This window comes from Taeniopygia guttata, chromosome 5 (assembly GCF_048771995.1).
Source record: "Taeniopygia guttata chromosome 5, bTaeGut7.mat, whole genome shotgun sequence".
NCBI lineage: Eukaryota > Metazoa > Chordata > Aves > Passeriformes > Estrildidae > Taeniopygia > Taeniopygia guttata.
In genome coordinates, this window is record NC_133030.1 from 14,161,551 (window position 1) to 14,176,233 (window position 14,683).

At 40.3% G+C, this 14,683-nt stretch overlaps 1 protein-coding gene across 5 annotated transcripts in view; it reads left to right on the forward strand.

Annotated features, from left to right (window-relative positions):
• Positions 1-170: 170 nt before the first annotated feature.
• TRIM66 (tripartite motif containing 66) overlaps positions 171-14,683 on the forward strand; it is a 47,085-nt gene continuing 32,572 nt past the window's right edge. For 4 of the 5 annotated variants that reach the window (XM_072929627.1, XM_072929626.1, XM_072929628.1 and 1 more), the window contains exons 1-2: positions 171-662; positions 11,453-11,556. In XM_072929627.1, coding sequence (XP_072785728.1) covers positions 443-662; positions 11,453-11,556 — 324 coding nt within the window. In that variant the 5' untranslated portion in view covers positions 171-442. The remainder of the gene's footprint in view (positions 663-11,452; positions 11,557-14,683) is intronic. The other variant, XM_041716499.2, reaches the window with a different exon arrangement.

Genomic DNA, 14,683 nt, shown 5'->3' on the forward strand with positions numbered 1-14,683 from the left:
CTAACGTGCATTGGTGAAATGATGGACTTATGGGTATTATTTTCTTTACCTGAAAACTGTAAAATATTTGAGTGAAGTTGTAAAAGCAGCCAGAGAATCTCATAATTTTAATTGCACAGTGTCAGTGCTTCTAGCAGGAAATGTACAGCGTGTGACAATTCAGCTTTGTAAGTAGATCGATAGAACAGATTAGTTCAGTTTTTACAGAAGCTGCAAATACTAGAGAGATAGTGGGATCATGGTTTGTAAACCTTAAACCACGCTTTCCTGCACAGCAATCTGCAAAGATATTCTCCTCTGTGAAGCAGGTATGTGATTTTCAGCTGCAAGGAACTTTTTTTTCCACAGGGACTACATGAATGTTTATTTGATCGTGCATCCCATGTTTGCCCTCTGGTTGGTACTTGAGTGATCAAATGTTTTGTGGAGTGCAGGGCTTGTCATGAGCCATTTTGTGACTCTTCATGTTTTCAGGGCCAGGCTTCAGCCAGCAGGAATGGAGACTCTGGATCTGTTGTGGAATTGTTTGGTGTGCAAATGGGAGCTGCGAAGGAGGGAGCCCAGAATGCTCCCCTGCCTCCATTCCTTCTGTAAGGATTGCCTTCCTGGTTTGATCCAAGGATACAGCTGTGTTCCCACTGACTATGAAGTTCTCTATGAAGGTAATATTTAAAAACCTCTGGCTTGTGCTCTTTGCAATGCACTATTATAAAAACAGATGGGCTGAATAGGACTTGTTGAAATCTATTCTTCTACAGCACTACTTTAAATTGATAAACTAGGAGAGCAAAGATTTGTGTGAGCAGAGAGTGGGTTGGGAACAAGCCACCTTTATCATGTTTTTCATCCAACAGCAGTGTTTTGAAAAGAAATGACATAGGCAGCATTTTAACATTTTTTCAGAATGGGCTGAATGTTTCACTTACCAAGTTGACATTATGAATATTTGATTTTCTTAGCTTAATAAAGGAATAAATGCTACAAGATAGCTTCCAGAGCAAATTGTTTTTGCAATCTTCTTGACATGCTGGACCTTTCTGTGGTTCTGTGGTTGTGGTGATAGTTTTATTTTTCCTTCACCCCCTCCTTCAGTGCTTCCCCATCAACAACACAAAACCACCTAGTTCTTTGTTTCTAACAGAGGTAATAATAATTGTTATTACATTTGTGCACTGAAACTCTTATCTCAAGGTGTTGTGAGTGTTGTTTCTCTCTACCTTAACCCTTGTGGCTGTAACTCACCCTAACAAGCTGAGTAAGCTACTGAGGATAAGAAGCATTTTTTGTCTGTGCCTTTTGAAATCTTGGAGTTATTTGTACAGTTCTTGGTCATGATGTTAATAGAAGATGTGTAACTTTTTTTAAAATAAAACCTTGATGGCAGAATATAGTAATTTTACTGAATGTCTCTTAATCACTGTGGGGAAGCATTCAAGACTCATTACTAATTTATAAGACGAGCAAAGGCATGTAGATAACTTGCATTTTCACAGGCTTTGAACTTTAGTTGAGTAGGAGGCATCATTTATTGTCTCTTCAGTAGCAGATTTTAGAAACATGTAGGAAGAGAAGACATCTTCCTTGAGGAGAGGGTGATCAGAACTGGTGAGATGACAAAAACTAGACTAGTTCAGGTTTGAGAACAAGTGGACCTGTTAAGAGGTCACTGTTGGAAGGCTGGCAAAACACAAAAGCTAAAGGAAAAGGCAAAGGAAAAAAGCTGTTCATGTGTAGGTACAGACAGAGAAAGATAAGGTAGGAGAAGGAGAGGAAGAGAGCAAGGCAGTCATTGCAAGTAATGTCTCCTTAAAAATTTTAATGCTTGGTCATAGTAGGCCTAAAGTCTGAGGGACCTCTCTAAAAAAATACTGTTGGAAAAAGCACTCAATTAATTTTTATGTATCCTCATTTGACATCTCAGCTATTTCTCTCCTCCTTCTTTCTGTTTACCGAGGGGGAAAAGTGAATTTCTACCACTTGCTGATCTTGGATGAAGTGCAGCTACAAGTTCTCATGAGTTGTTAAAATATTGGCTATTTCTTTAAGGCAGATCAGGAGTTGTTTGTCTATAGCAAAATAGAATAAATACTAGTTTATTTCTGTATTTCTGAAGTTTCTCTGTTTACTTTTTCATTCTTGTATAGATAGGGAACTTCTGTGGGGAAGAGCAAGACTAGAGAAAAGAAATAATGAGCAGTGATGACCCAGTAAATGAAGTGAGACACCAGGTGCAGAGGCTCAGTTAATCTATGAGCAAGGAAAGCAGCAAAACCAAAACACCTGTGTCTCTTAATTAAGCCAGTGACTGAAACTGCAGCCACCACAGGTCAGGCAGGGTAAATTTGTGAACTCTTCTGATGGCTTGATGTTAAATGTTGTTTATTTGTGCTGATTGCTGAGTTATGGGCAGTATATTTTCAGTTTTCATTGTCGTCTTTAAGTTTGATCATATGCAGGTGCCGGTGGTAAAGGGTAAGTGCTAAGCCATTTTAGCTGAGTAAATGTAAAATATTGCCTGTAAGAAAAATGTGTTCCTTACTCGCTATGAATTCCTCAAGCAAGATGTAAAGGTGGAAAAAATGAATGTATTTGCAAATGAAGTTATTCTGGCATTTGTCACAAAAGGAATATTTGAATGTTCAAGTTTCTGTATTTTTTACTAGAAGTAGTGCTCTGCTAACATAAAACTATTTTCTAGCTTATTGATTTTTGTTTGTTGTTGTTGAAGTTCTGAGAAGCTGGGAGTAGGTGGTCCTGGCATTTGACGAGGATTGGTGTTGGAACTTTTATTCTTGTGTGTGTTTGAAATGACTCATGAATAAAAGCCCTGAGGTAGCAGCCAGAGCTCCTGTGGAAAAGCTGCATAGCCACCAGAATTTATCCATAGCTGTGAGAACTGAGAGTTTGGGAGCAATTTGAGTGGAAAAAGGAAGTTATCTGTGTGCTTTTGGCTCTCCTACATATGCTTTCTCTGTGAAGGGAACTTTAAACTTTTCAGTAGTGTGTTTCTTTTTTTTTTTTTTTTTTCTTGCAGGCCAGTGTTGCTTTCCAATTTTTATTCCTTGTCTCCCTGTAACAGAGGAAGACTTTCTCTTTTCTTTCTCCTCCTCTGCAGATCTGTATGTTATATGTTTCCAGTCTTTTACTGCATGGGTAAAAGCATAATTTTCAAGAGAGGGCTTGAGTTAAAAAAATCAGAATGTTCTCACATCTCTTTAGCGGGAAATGTCTCAGGTGAGGACTTTCCCAGGCTCCTACCTGTGTGTTGTGGTACAGTGCTGGTTCTTGCTTTCCTGGGTCTACCTCTTTCTCATTAAGTCCTAAATACATTCAAAACCAGATTCATCCAGGTTCCTGTGTTTATCCCTCCTTCCTGAACTGGAGGTGGATGTCAAAATAACTTGTCCCACATGTGTACAGCTTCCTCTCTCTAAGATGTTCAGTGATCTAAATTGATTTAGTGCTTTAAATATCACCAACACATTAATTCCAAAAGTAGTCAGATGAGGACCAGTGGAGGTGCATTGTTGGGAGAAGTTCATGTTTTTGCAAGGCGTCTCAGCTAAAGGGTTTGTTGTTTTCTTAAAAAAACAAACAAACAAAAAAAAACCCACATGTAATTGCTGCTCAGTCACAGTACCTCTGAGAACAAGGCAGATCAGAAAAGATGTACTGAAACACCTTGTAGAATTCTGCTAACTGATATAAGTCCCAGAATTCTTTTGTGACCAAATAGTGTAATTAGCCTAACCTGTAAAGTAAAATGTTATTAGTAGCTTTTTGTCTTTGTAAATTGCTTTGTGAAGTGGTGGATTTAATTGTATGATGTTTTTGTATTGAACTTGTGAACCTGTTGAGCTATTACTTTCTACAGTTTCATTTAAAAAATGTTCTTTGCCCCTTTGTACTTCTCAAAGTTGGATAACAAAAATCCTGAAAAATGGCTGCATAATTTCTACCCATATTCTCTGCATAACTCAAAAACTGCCTGTGCTTGTGCTGTGTTCACTTAATGCCAGTAAATGTAATAGGGTCATGTATTAGATTGGGTAAAACCAAGAGGAAACCAGAGAGGTTTTAAAGAAAGGAAATGTGGCTTCAAGTATTGACAGATGTCCACTTGATGCATTTTATTATTTCCTGCTGAAAGGAAACAGTTTTATTTAGCTTGTATGGTAGGAGCTATATGTATATAACTGTGGACCCTTAATTGTGATCACTTGTTAGTGAGGCAGACCCGAAAGTCAGCAAGCTGTTGGTTAGAGAGATCTTCAGGGAGGTTTATTTCAGAAGGATTGAGCTCTAGGACTGCTTTGGCTCTAGGCTCATTTTCAGTATGAAGTTTTGGCACAGGAAGTGTGGAGCTGCTTTCAGGAGCCTCCAGGTGTCGACACACTGTGCCTTAGCTTGTATTTAAATAATAAAAAATAAACAGACCAAACAAAAAACCATCTACAGATGGCTTACAGAGTTCTGCAAACCACAGTTTAGCTCACAGTGAGACACTTTAGCTGCTTTGGTAGAGCTGTGGTATCTCCAGGATACTCAATAGTCTTTTTCTGTTGTTCTCATTTAAGGCAAGTGATGCAATGCAATGATCTATTAATTCTGAAGGAGAACACCCTTTAGCTCTAATTAGAGGCACTTAGAACCAAGTGCATGTTTTACCTTATAAAAGGGGAGTAGAAAGATTACTCTGAAGAGAGAAACTGTTCATAATGTATATATTTAGTCAACTTAAATTGGGTTTAAAGTTAGTCAGCCCTTTGCACTGTGCTGTTTGGCTGCCAGACCCAAAAGGCAAGTGAAACAATGAGGGGTTTAGTTAAATAAATATGAAACTGTAGAGTGGGAAGTTGTCTTCAGAGCTGTTTCCTATAACCTATAATTGGGTCTCCAAGGAAATGTAAATTATGCTTGCAGCTTGAGCTGTAGTTAATGCTCTCTGAGAATAATTATTCTGATTGTTGTTGGAGGAAAAAGAGCAGAGGAATAGGTGCAACATGTGGACAGCAAGTACAAATGTGGTGTCTGTTGTAGCTCCACTGTTTGTTCCTTTATGCTAATCGAATCTCATGATAATAATAAGTAAATTATCTGCATTGATTTATTTCTGAGGCAGTCAGCTTGAAGGTTCCTTCTATTTAAATCTAACCAGACTGGAAGAGCTTGTATCAAAGCTGTGAGCTGTGACTTTTCATGTACTTGGTGTCCAGGGGTGGTGGAGAGGTTATAGTTGGCAGAGGTGATTCAGAGATGATTTCTATAAATGATCCATAGCTCTATCACTTAGAAATTATATTGCTGCAGTATAGGTGGAGTAAAAACCTTGAAACCACTCTGAAATTCTACTTCTTTCTTTATTTGTACTTTTCCAAAGAGACACCCTAAGTGCTATTATTGCAGGGTCCAATGCATTGTGGCAGCTTCCATTCACAAAGTGCTGTGGGATGTGAGAGATCCAACCTGTGGGGAGCTGGGGCTTGAACAGGATCAGGCAGAACCTTATTCTTTTCCTGAAAGCTGATTTTGGATATCCCAGGTGTGGAGTTGGAGTGTCCAGACTGGGCATCTGTGTCTGACTAATGGATCCACTGCCTCTGAAATTCCTTTTTTCCCCAACCCTCTGTCAACTTACTCTGGCTGATGGGAATGTGAGAGTGGAAATAAAGGTGGTGGCTGCTGAAAAAGGGCTGCAAACTAATTCAGCCAGGTAAACATCTGCTGCTTAAGCTTTCCAGGGCTCAGAGGTGCCTGCACATGAGCACAGCCACACTCAGAGTTACACAGCTCTTTCTGGTGCCTTCTGTGGTGATGTTCAGGTGCACAGGGCTGCTGGGGATGGGGGTGAAAGAAGAGTTCAGATGTAGGGCTGTTCCTCCACATCGCCCATGTGCTGACACTTTGTAGGAGTCTCTTCAGCACAGTGTGGTCTCCAGAGATTCTTCAGTAGCTGATAGCTCAAATACACTGAGAATATCTTATATGTTGTTCAACCTGCATATAATTCAGAAGTAGGGATTTATTCTGTGTACCACAATGAAGCAGGGCTTAAGTCCAGTAATAGGATCCTTGCTAGATTTTCTAAATTGATGGTCATCTCTTTAGCAGTGAAATAGGCTGTCATCAATAAAAATTTCAAGTGCTAAACAGCAGGAGGCACTGAACTTCTAAAAGATTATTTATGCAAATGTTCCTACCTCCTTCCTACCAGTTTAATTTCTATGCAAAAGTAGAATGTGTCAACATCTCTGTCAGCTTTTTGTTACTTCTAGAGGTTTTGATATCAATGCTGGCCTCCCTTTAGGCGCCATAATTGTACCTGATCTCCTAACATGTAAACTGTTGTTGGAGTCCTGTAATTCCTTGCTGAGTTGCTGTTTAGATCCAGAAATTGCATCATTCTCATACGTACAAACAGTGAGTCTCCAGGGCTTCTGACTACTCTTCCCTTCACCCACAGTGCTCTAATCATGATATATTTAAATGAGCTGTCTGCAAAGTGCAGGTGCTTAAAACAGATTAACAATGCTGTTTGGAGGCAGTGGTAAGGTAGGAAGGCAAGAAAAATATTTAGGTTATGGTCTGCAAAAAGCACAGTGGGAGGGAATGGCACTGAGACCTGCTGCTGCCTGGGTTTGGAACAGCTCCTCTCTCTCCTGCTCCAGTCTGAGGCTTGAGTGAAGACCCAGGCAAGAAGGGAAGTAGGACACTGCTGTTCATTTCAACTGTGGGATTTTTATTTGGGAAAAATGCAACCAAGGCAAGCTTTCAGAGGCCTGAATGAATCCTAGAGGAAAGGGCAAGAAAGAAGGCAAGAGGAGAAAATACCTCTGCACCTTATAGTGACTCAGTGCACCTTTCTTCCCTGCTGGTTTGCCAGAATTCCCAGCCAAAGAAGGGGGAGTGAGGTGCAGTGACTTCAGTGTGCACCACAGCCCTGCCTGATCCCAGGAAATTCCTGTGTGTGCACTTCCTACCACCCAGCTGTCCCCAAAACCAGGTGACTCTGTGGGTGGCTCTCTGGCTCTTTATCCAGAGCACAGGTAAGGGGTTTCCAGGAAAATATTCCTTACTGGTGGTTTGCACTCTGAGCACGAGCACGCTGTGTTGATGTTTGTTAATGTGGATGTAATTACTTGCTTAATTTCAGGTTAATTGCTCCACAGTTCATTTTGTATTATATTTATTATACCAAGTTAACTTTTGATTCTTTGGGGAATTCATATGGAAAAAGATTGGGCATTTCCATAGAGCACAGGTTTTTATTAAATGGAAAAGGTATCAAATAAACTCAATTAGCTGAACAAGTGTGATCTCCAAAGCCACCACGCTCAGGCAGTCCCTCTTTTAGCAAGATGCAAATTTGTCTCCTGTGCTTTTATTAAAGTTTTAGCTATAGGATTCAGTATTAGGTGGCTTTCATTAGCCCACCTGTGAGTAGGAAATGACTTCCAATACTCTATTGCTGTGGTGTCCCCATTATTTTTCCTCTTAACTACTCTTTTTAAAAAATTTAATTTTTTTTCCTAAATTAAGCTGATGGTTCTGCATGCCTTCTGTTAATCTCAAGGGAGTTTTAGATTTGAAATCATTATAATTTACAGTGACCTGTATATTTGAGACACACTCTGACATTTACTCAAGCAAAGCTGTACTTGGTGGTCTAAAACAAAGCTCTGACCTGTGCAACTTGCTTCTTGCAATTGACTATCTCTGGAACAGTGGAACAGCACTGATTTGAGTAGCATAACTTGGATCTAAAACCTGGGAGAAAACTGTACTATGCCATCCAGGGCATCACTTTTAGATGTCCCTTAATGTTAATCAGCAGTAATGTCATTAACCTTCAAACTGTTGATTGTGTTTCTCGGCAAATATATAAGGGAGGCTTTTGTGCAGAACTGAAATCCATGCATGATTTATGTTTTCTAAGCATGAAGGTTATTGAAGTTTTCTTTCTTTATTAAAGTTTTTTTTAAAATTTAAAAACACTATAAAGACTGACTCGCTCATTATCAAACTAAATGCATTCTAATTATGCTGTATTCTATTCTTCACTGGTTTGTAACAAATTAGCAGAATTTAAAGCTCACATGAACATGCCTGAGGCCATAAGCATTCCATGAGGTATCATTCAATTGGTTTAATTTGATTTAACACTCTGCACTAACAGAATATGATGTGTTGGAATATAATTAAATAATTATGGGACTAAACCACGCAGACTCCATTTAGAGTGGAAAAAGCCCATTCTTTGTTTAGGTAACTGGTTTTTATACAGTTTTACAGACCTTGTGTGTGACTCCAATTGGTCAGTAGCTTTCTTACCAATTACTTTATTGGCCAGTAACAAATTGTTATCCTTTATTGACTGGTCACTCAAACCCCCAGTGTGTATGTGCAGGAAAGGTTGTTTATGAGAGATAGTTTTCCTTTTTCTATCTAACAGTGTAAAAACAGTTTATACAGGTGCTAGTTGTTTTTTGCCCAGGAATAGATTGCTATGCTGATCTGCTCACACCAGGATTGCTTTCACATGGGAACTTGCAAAGTGCTAGCTTGACTTAGAAGAAAGGACGGGCTAACAGGGCAGGCCTGATTTTTTGAGGCCTTTTTCTTCCAATTTTTCCACTTTACTGCAACGAATAGTAACTTCAATAGTAACCTTTATTACCTTGTGTACTGTGCTGGTAGAAGCTGTCCTTGCTGGGACAAAGCCCCATGCCTTTGTTTCCCAGCCAGCAGCTGTACCCAGACATGTTTTGTGCACGCTCACCTATGTGGCAGTGGATGAGAGTAACTGAGAGAGTCGTGCCTTTCTTACTTCAGAAAATCACTTGTTTGCTATTCCCCTTTTGGCCCATTAGCAGGGTATTCTGTAGCCTCAGCGTGGAGGTTTTCTCTCACTGTTAGCCAGATCAAGAGCTGGCAATGCTGTTATGGGAGGAAGAAACTGGTTCCAATCCCCAGGGGCTCCAGGTGGCTCTGTGAAGTCAGGAGCTGCTTTCCTCCTGACTGCTCTGAGAATTGGAGCACATCCCCTGAGACTTATTTGAGAAGCTGCCTGCAGAGCAGGTACCTTGCTTCCTGGTTTATCAATCAGAATGTGTCTGTCTTTTTCTTCCTGCTGCTGTTCCAGCTGTGCCATTCCTACAGGGCTGGCAGGGAAGCTTGAGGAGTGTTTCAGCTCCCAGGAATTAGAGCTGCAGTTCACCAGTGCTTGTAGTAAGCATCATTTACAAGGAGTAGGAGGCATTGTCAGTGGAACACAGCTTGCCCGGCCTCCTCCTGCTTTTGCATGTCTCCAGAGAACACAGCTGCTAGCAGGCACCTAAAAGTCTCATCATACTCTGTAGTTTGGGAAAGCATGGAGAGGCTTCAGTGCCACCAGTCTAAGAGAATTGTGTTGTGCTAGGGTGTAACGTGTGAAAATGGGATTAGCTACAAAAACTGTAGGTAATTCACATACTTTTGCAGCTTCAGTCTTTATAGGAAGTAGAGGAACTGTTTAAAAGACTTTTTCAGCTTTCTGCCATTGTCTTTTTCTGATAGTTTTTTAGCACCTTTGTAATACCTGCCAGCAAACACCCCTAAACAAGGCTCAGTTTGCATGCCTGATGAGCAGAGCGCTGGAAATTGCTTGTGTTGCCCTTTCCCCTGGCGTGGCTTGTGGCTGAGCAGCACAGTCGCCTGTGGGCCCAGCCTGTTCCTTCTCATGTCTGCGTGACCTCTCAGGGCTGTGTGAAGTGCACAGGAAAATGAATAGTTTGGGTAGATTGTGGTCTGCTACTTGGGTCCCCAAATCACAGTCCTGTTGTAAATGCAACCTTGAAAAATAGAAAGCAATTACGCTTTTGATTTTATATAAGATTTGGGCTGAAAAAGATCTAAACCTCATGGAAGTGGTTCTTAGTAAGGGATACTCTTAAAAGATGTTCCAGAGCTCAGAGTTTCCTCAAAGCATTTGTGAATGAAGTGAATGTGTTCAGACATCTGAGTAGTGTTTTTGTCAGAAGTGGAAGTGTGGGAATGTTTTGGGGTCTGTGTGTCCCTGTCAATGTAAAATGCTGCTGTTAAAGTTGCAGAAGCCTAGCTCTGAAGCTGAGGACATTCAGAATGTGCATCCTGGCCCTGGGCAGGGACTGCAGGAGCCATTCCCAAGGGACAGGTAATACCAAGCACCTGGAAAACAGGAGAGGCTCTGATAATGGTGTAATGTGAAGAGTAATAGACAATTTGAGGTTTAATTAACTTACAGTGCACAAACAATTTTGAGTTAAGGAAAAAAAGCACATTGAACAGTAGAATGTTGTCATTGATCTTGCTTTAAAACCTTTAGGTGAGTTTAAACCATTTAGTAATTGAAAATACTGTTGTTAGTGATCATAAATAGATGACTTGGCAAGGTGAGCATAGCATGGGAATTCTGTTTTTAAGAGATTGTAAAAAACTTGGATTAAAAGAAAGATACACCTTGATAAGATGAAATAGACTGACACACCACCACCCTCTCTAAAGGACTGTTTTCACATCTACAGTAGTTTGCAGGAATGTGGCCAGAAAAGTGCAGTGTCCTTTTCCAAAAAACCCCAAATCAAAATCAAACCCCAAAACAGCCAAATATAATGGAGCTCCTAGGTCAAGAAGTCAAGAGATGAAAATCGGAGGTGCAAAAATGCAGATACACAGTCATGGACACCTCCTTGAGCTCTTGGTTCTCAGCCCAGGCAGACACTGAGATTACCCAGCTGTGCTCAGTTATTAATGAGGGTGGAGCCAGGTTCAGCTGCTCACTTTGCTTTGCTTTAGGGGAGCTCATGTTTTGCCACCTCTGGATTTACTATAATAATTTTCCTTATGAAACTTTTTTTATCTTTTATCTTTTTTCTGACTTGTTGCTTCTGCCAACAGAGCACTACTCCCCTGTCACTTCACCTGGATTACATCCTTCACTGTAAAACTGGTATTAAGGAGTTTGTGTTTTATGCTTGGGTACACCTCTGGTGGGATAAAGCTGCTCTAGAGCCACAGAAAATCTCAGAAAGCACAAGTAGATTTGTAACAAGGGGGTGCAGTTTAAAGAGCAGCTCAGTTTTAATCATCTCCAAGCCAGGTGAGAATTTGGACATGCAGATATCATCAATAAACATGGGAATTAGTCAACTGAAATATGGTGGTTTTCTAGGAATTTTGTTGCTTTTTCTTTTCTATATATTGAACCAGGTCTAGCCACTTAGGGCTTGAAGAATGCCTTAGTTTCCTGGAACTGCCCCCGTGATCCAAAAAAGCCACAACAGCGAAGTGTGGTGGTTTATATAATTTCCTGGTTCTCATGCCTCTGGTGTGCATTGCTTTATTTCTGGTTTGTTTTTTTTGTTTTTTTTTTTTTTTTTGTTTTTTTTTTTTTTTTTGTTTGTTTGTTTTTTTGTTTTTTTTTTTTTTAATTCAGATATCCTTTCCTGCCCTGTGTGCAAACAGACCTGCTTTGCAAGGGATGTAGTTGAGAATTTCTTCCTCAAGGACTTTCCCATTGGTGATTCAGCTATGGCAAAGGTAAGTGAAAGCCACTAAGTTGTGGTTTGTTGAAACACTGCCAGATGAGCACTGAAAACACAACAAATTTTGTTTTGAACAACAAAGATTCTCTTACAGTTTGCTTATGCAGCACTGTAACTACTACATTACCAGAGATGGACATACTGCCTTAATAGTAATTTTAAAACTTTAGTTAAGAATGAGTTTTACTCTCTGTATTTTAAATAGTCCATTAAAAGTATTGATACTAATGTATCTGTGACAATCAACATATTAGGAAGGTACTGAATGTCTTGGATTCCTCATTGTCCTCTTTTAGCTCTCAACTCAAGGTAAACAATTGTGGAATTGTTAGGATTAGAAGGGATCATTAGAGGTCATCCAGTCCAACTCCCCACCAAGGCAGGGTCACAGGAGCAGTGGCACAGGAACTCATTCAGGTGGGTTTGAATGTCTCCAGAGATGGAGAATCCATGGCCTCCCTGGGCAGCCCTCCCAGTGCTCTGTAACCTCAGCGTGAAGAAGTTCTTCATTTTGAGGTGGAACTTCTGGTGTTTATGGCCGTTGCTCCTCATCCTGTCACTGGGCACCACTGAAAAAGGTCTGACACCATCCTCTTAGCCCACCTTTGAGATATTTATAAACATTAATGAGATCCCCTCTCAGCCTTCTCTCAACTAACCAGGCCCAGCTCCTGCAGGCTCTCCTCATTGGAGAGATGTTCCAGACCCCTCATCCCCTTTGTGGCCTCTGCTGGACCCTCTCCAGTGGCTCCTTGTCTCTCTTGAGTTATGGAGACCAGAACTGAGGAGAATTCTCTGGATGTGGCCTCTCTGGCTGAGTAGAGGGGACAAGTCCCCCCTCTCTACCTGCCAGCCACAGGAGCTGAGTCTTGACTAAATTGTTACACCAACATCACCCATTAGGTCATGTGAGCAGTTGTAATTTTCTGATTGTCTGCTTTAATGATAAAAAAGTCACATCATATTGCAGTTTCCCACTGGGGAATGGATTCAAAGGAAGGTGTTGGATTACTACTTTTGCCTTGAATTGGCACTGTACATAGGTGGATTTAACTTCTGTTAAATACTCAGTGAACAGGCAGGACTGTTCTCACAGCTGTGTAGTTGCCACTAGTTTGGGTGGAGAGGACGAACAGAGAAAGTTGGGTATTGTTAAAAAGTAAAGAATGTGTAACCTAATCCACAGAGTGTTCTGGGACATAAAAAATAATTAAGGCAAGCAAACTCTATTGACATCTTCAGGTGTACATTGCTTGCAGAGTGCAGCCTAAGTTGATCTAAAGCAAGAAGGGGTGGATTCACATGCACTCACCAAAGAGAGGAAGAAAATTCAGAAGATACTGCTGAGTTTTTAAAATGCACTTATTATACTGGGACTTATTAATTACTGTGACTTGCATCATTTACTTTTCAATGAGAATTTGTGCAAAAAGGAAATCAAATGAGAATATCTAATGTCTTCAAAAGCATTAGATTGCTATCCTTAAAAGGAGGTTTTTCTTTTCTGTAATCCCTCAGGAGTCCTAAGAGCAGCTCAGTAATGCAGATTCCTCACTAGAGCATAGGAGTACCCTAGAGCAAATTATGAACCTTCAGAGCTTTCAGCTTCCTTTTTATTAAGTCAAATCATGTAGCTTTGCTTGCTTGCTATCTCTAACCACTACCACCACACTCCAAATTAAAGCCACAGTTTTGCCATCAGTGACACCAATAGGAGGAGCACCAGATCAGCCGAGACACATCTGAGCTGCCATCGTTGTCTTCATTTTCCTTCTGTGTTCAAATGGGAGTCTCTCAAGGCTTGTAACAAAGTCTTTGGAAGCAGCAAGGTGTCTCTCTGTGTGGGAGAGTGGAGCATGAGTGATAGAATGTGCTACATGCCAGCAGCAGCTGTTTCAGAAATACACAATTCAGAATCTCTTGCCCAAAACTCCATTTCCACATCATAAATAATGCAACTCTGGGAACATTCTGCAGCTTAACTGTGATGTTAACACAGTGCAGTGTCAATACAAATTCCAGTCAGACTGACACCTGAACTGCTGCAGGTACACATGTGCTTCAGCACTTTTGGTTATGGCAGAGAAGGCAGAGTATTCCTCAGTTTTTTCCTAAGCTGGGCCTAGGTGGGTACATTTTAGATTAGTCACTTCTTTTTATATAGCAATCTTTGTTCCCCAATTTAAATATTCTTGCATTTTGGTTATATAAGTTTTATTAGGCTTTTTGGTTTAAATTCTTGTATGTACCCTTTGGAAAACATTGGTGATAAGCAAATGGCTAAAATAGCATATTGGCTTGCACAAACAATCCCCTCTCTAGACAATTAAACACATTTAAAACTTTGCTTTGTTGTCTTATTGTCAAGAATTGCCCAACCTGTTTGTTAGAAACCTTCAGTAATGGTTTGATAAAAGACCTGTTGTGAAATGCCAGACCCGTGGAAGGAAATTATAAAATTTAGATTCATTTTAGCAAAACAAAAATTTTTCTTCCTGTGCTGAAGTGAATTGGAACTTGACTCAATTGTGTCACAGAATTTAGGTGGATCTGGATGTTCCACTAAGTGTTAAAGCCGTGGTTTAAAACTGAGACACCGGCTAAGAACTGCAATAGTTCTTTTTTTCAGACTTTATTTCCTGAACTACCATGAGGAGAAACCTTTCCCTTACACTCACCAGAACTTGCATCAGTGGTTCTGAGCTGAGCACAGGCTGCCTTATCCTTCTCTTCACGTTTCACATCAAATAGTTGGGATGTAAATATTTCAGCTCACAGCTGAACTGAAGATCAGCTGATGCCCAGCAGAAAGGACACTGTAGGAAGGGATTTTTGCCATCTATTCCTGTTTGAGTGGCTCTGAGTAGAAGCAATATTGAGGATATATGTGTGTGTACCTAGCTATAGTAGATATATTGTAATAGTGAAGGAAATGCTTCAGTTTAATGAAGTGGTGGTAAAGCCTTGCTTTTTTATGCTTTGATAATGGTAAATTTACATCACTGTGCTCACTCTGCCCATGAGTATCTATTTGTGACTGTGGTGAGCCAAATACATGAATATTGTGAGTTTTGAAACAATGTGTTTTATTGCCTAGAGCAAATCCTTTTTAAAGGAATTAT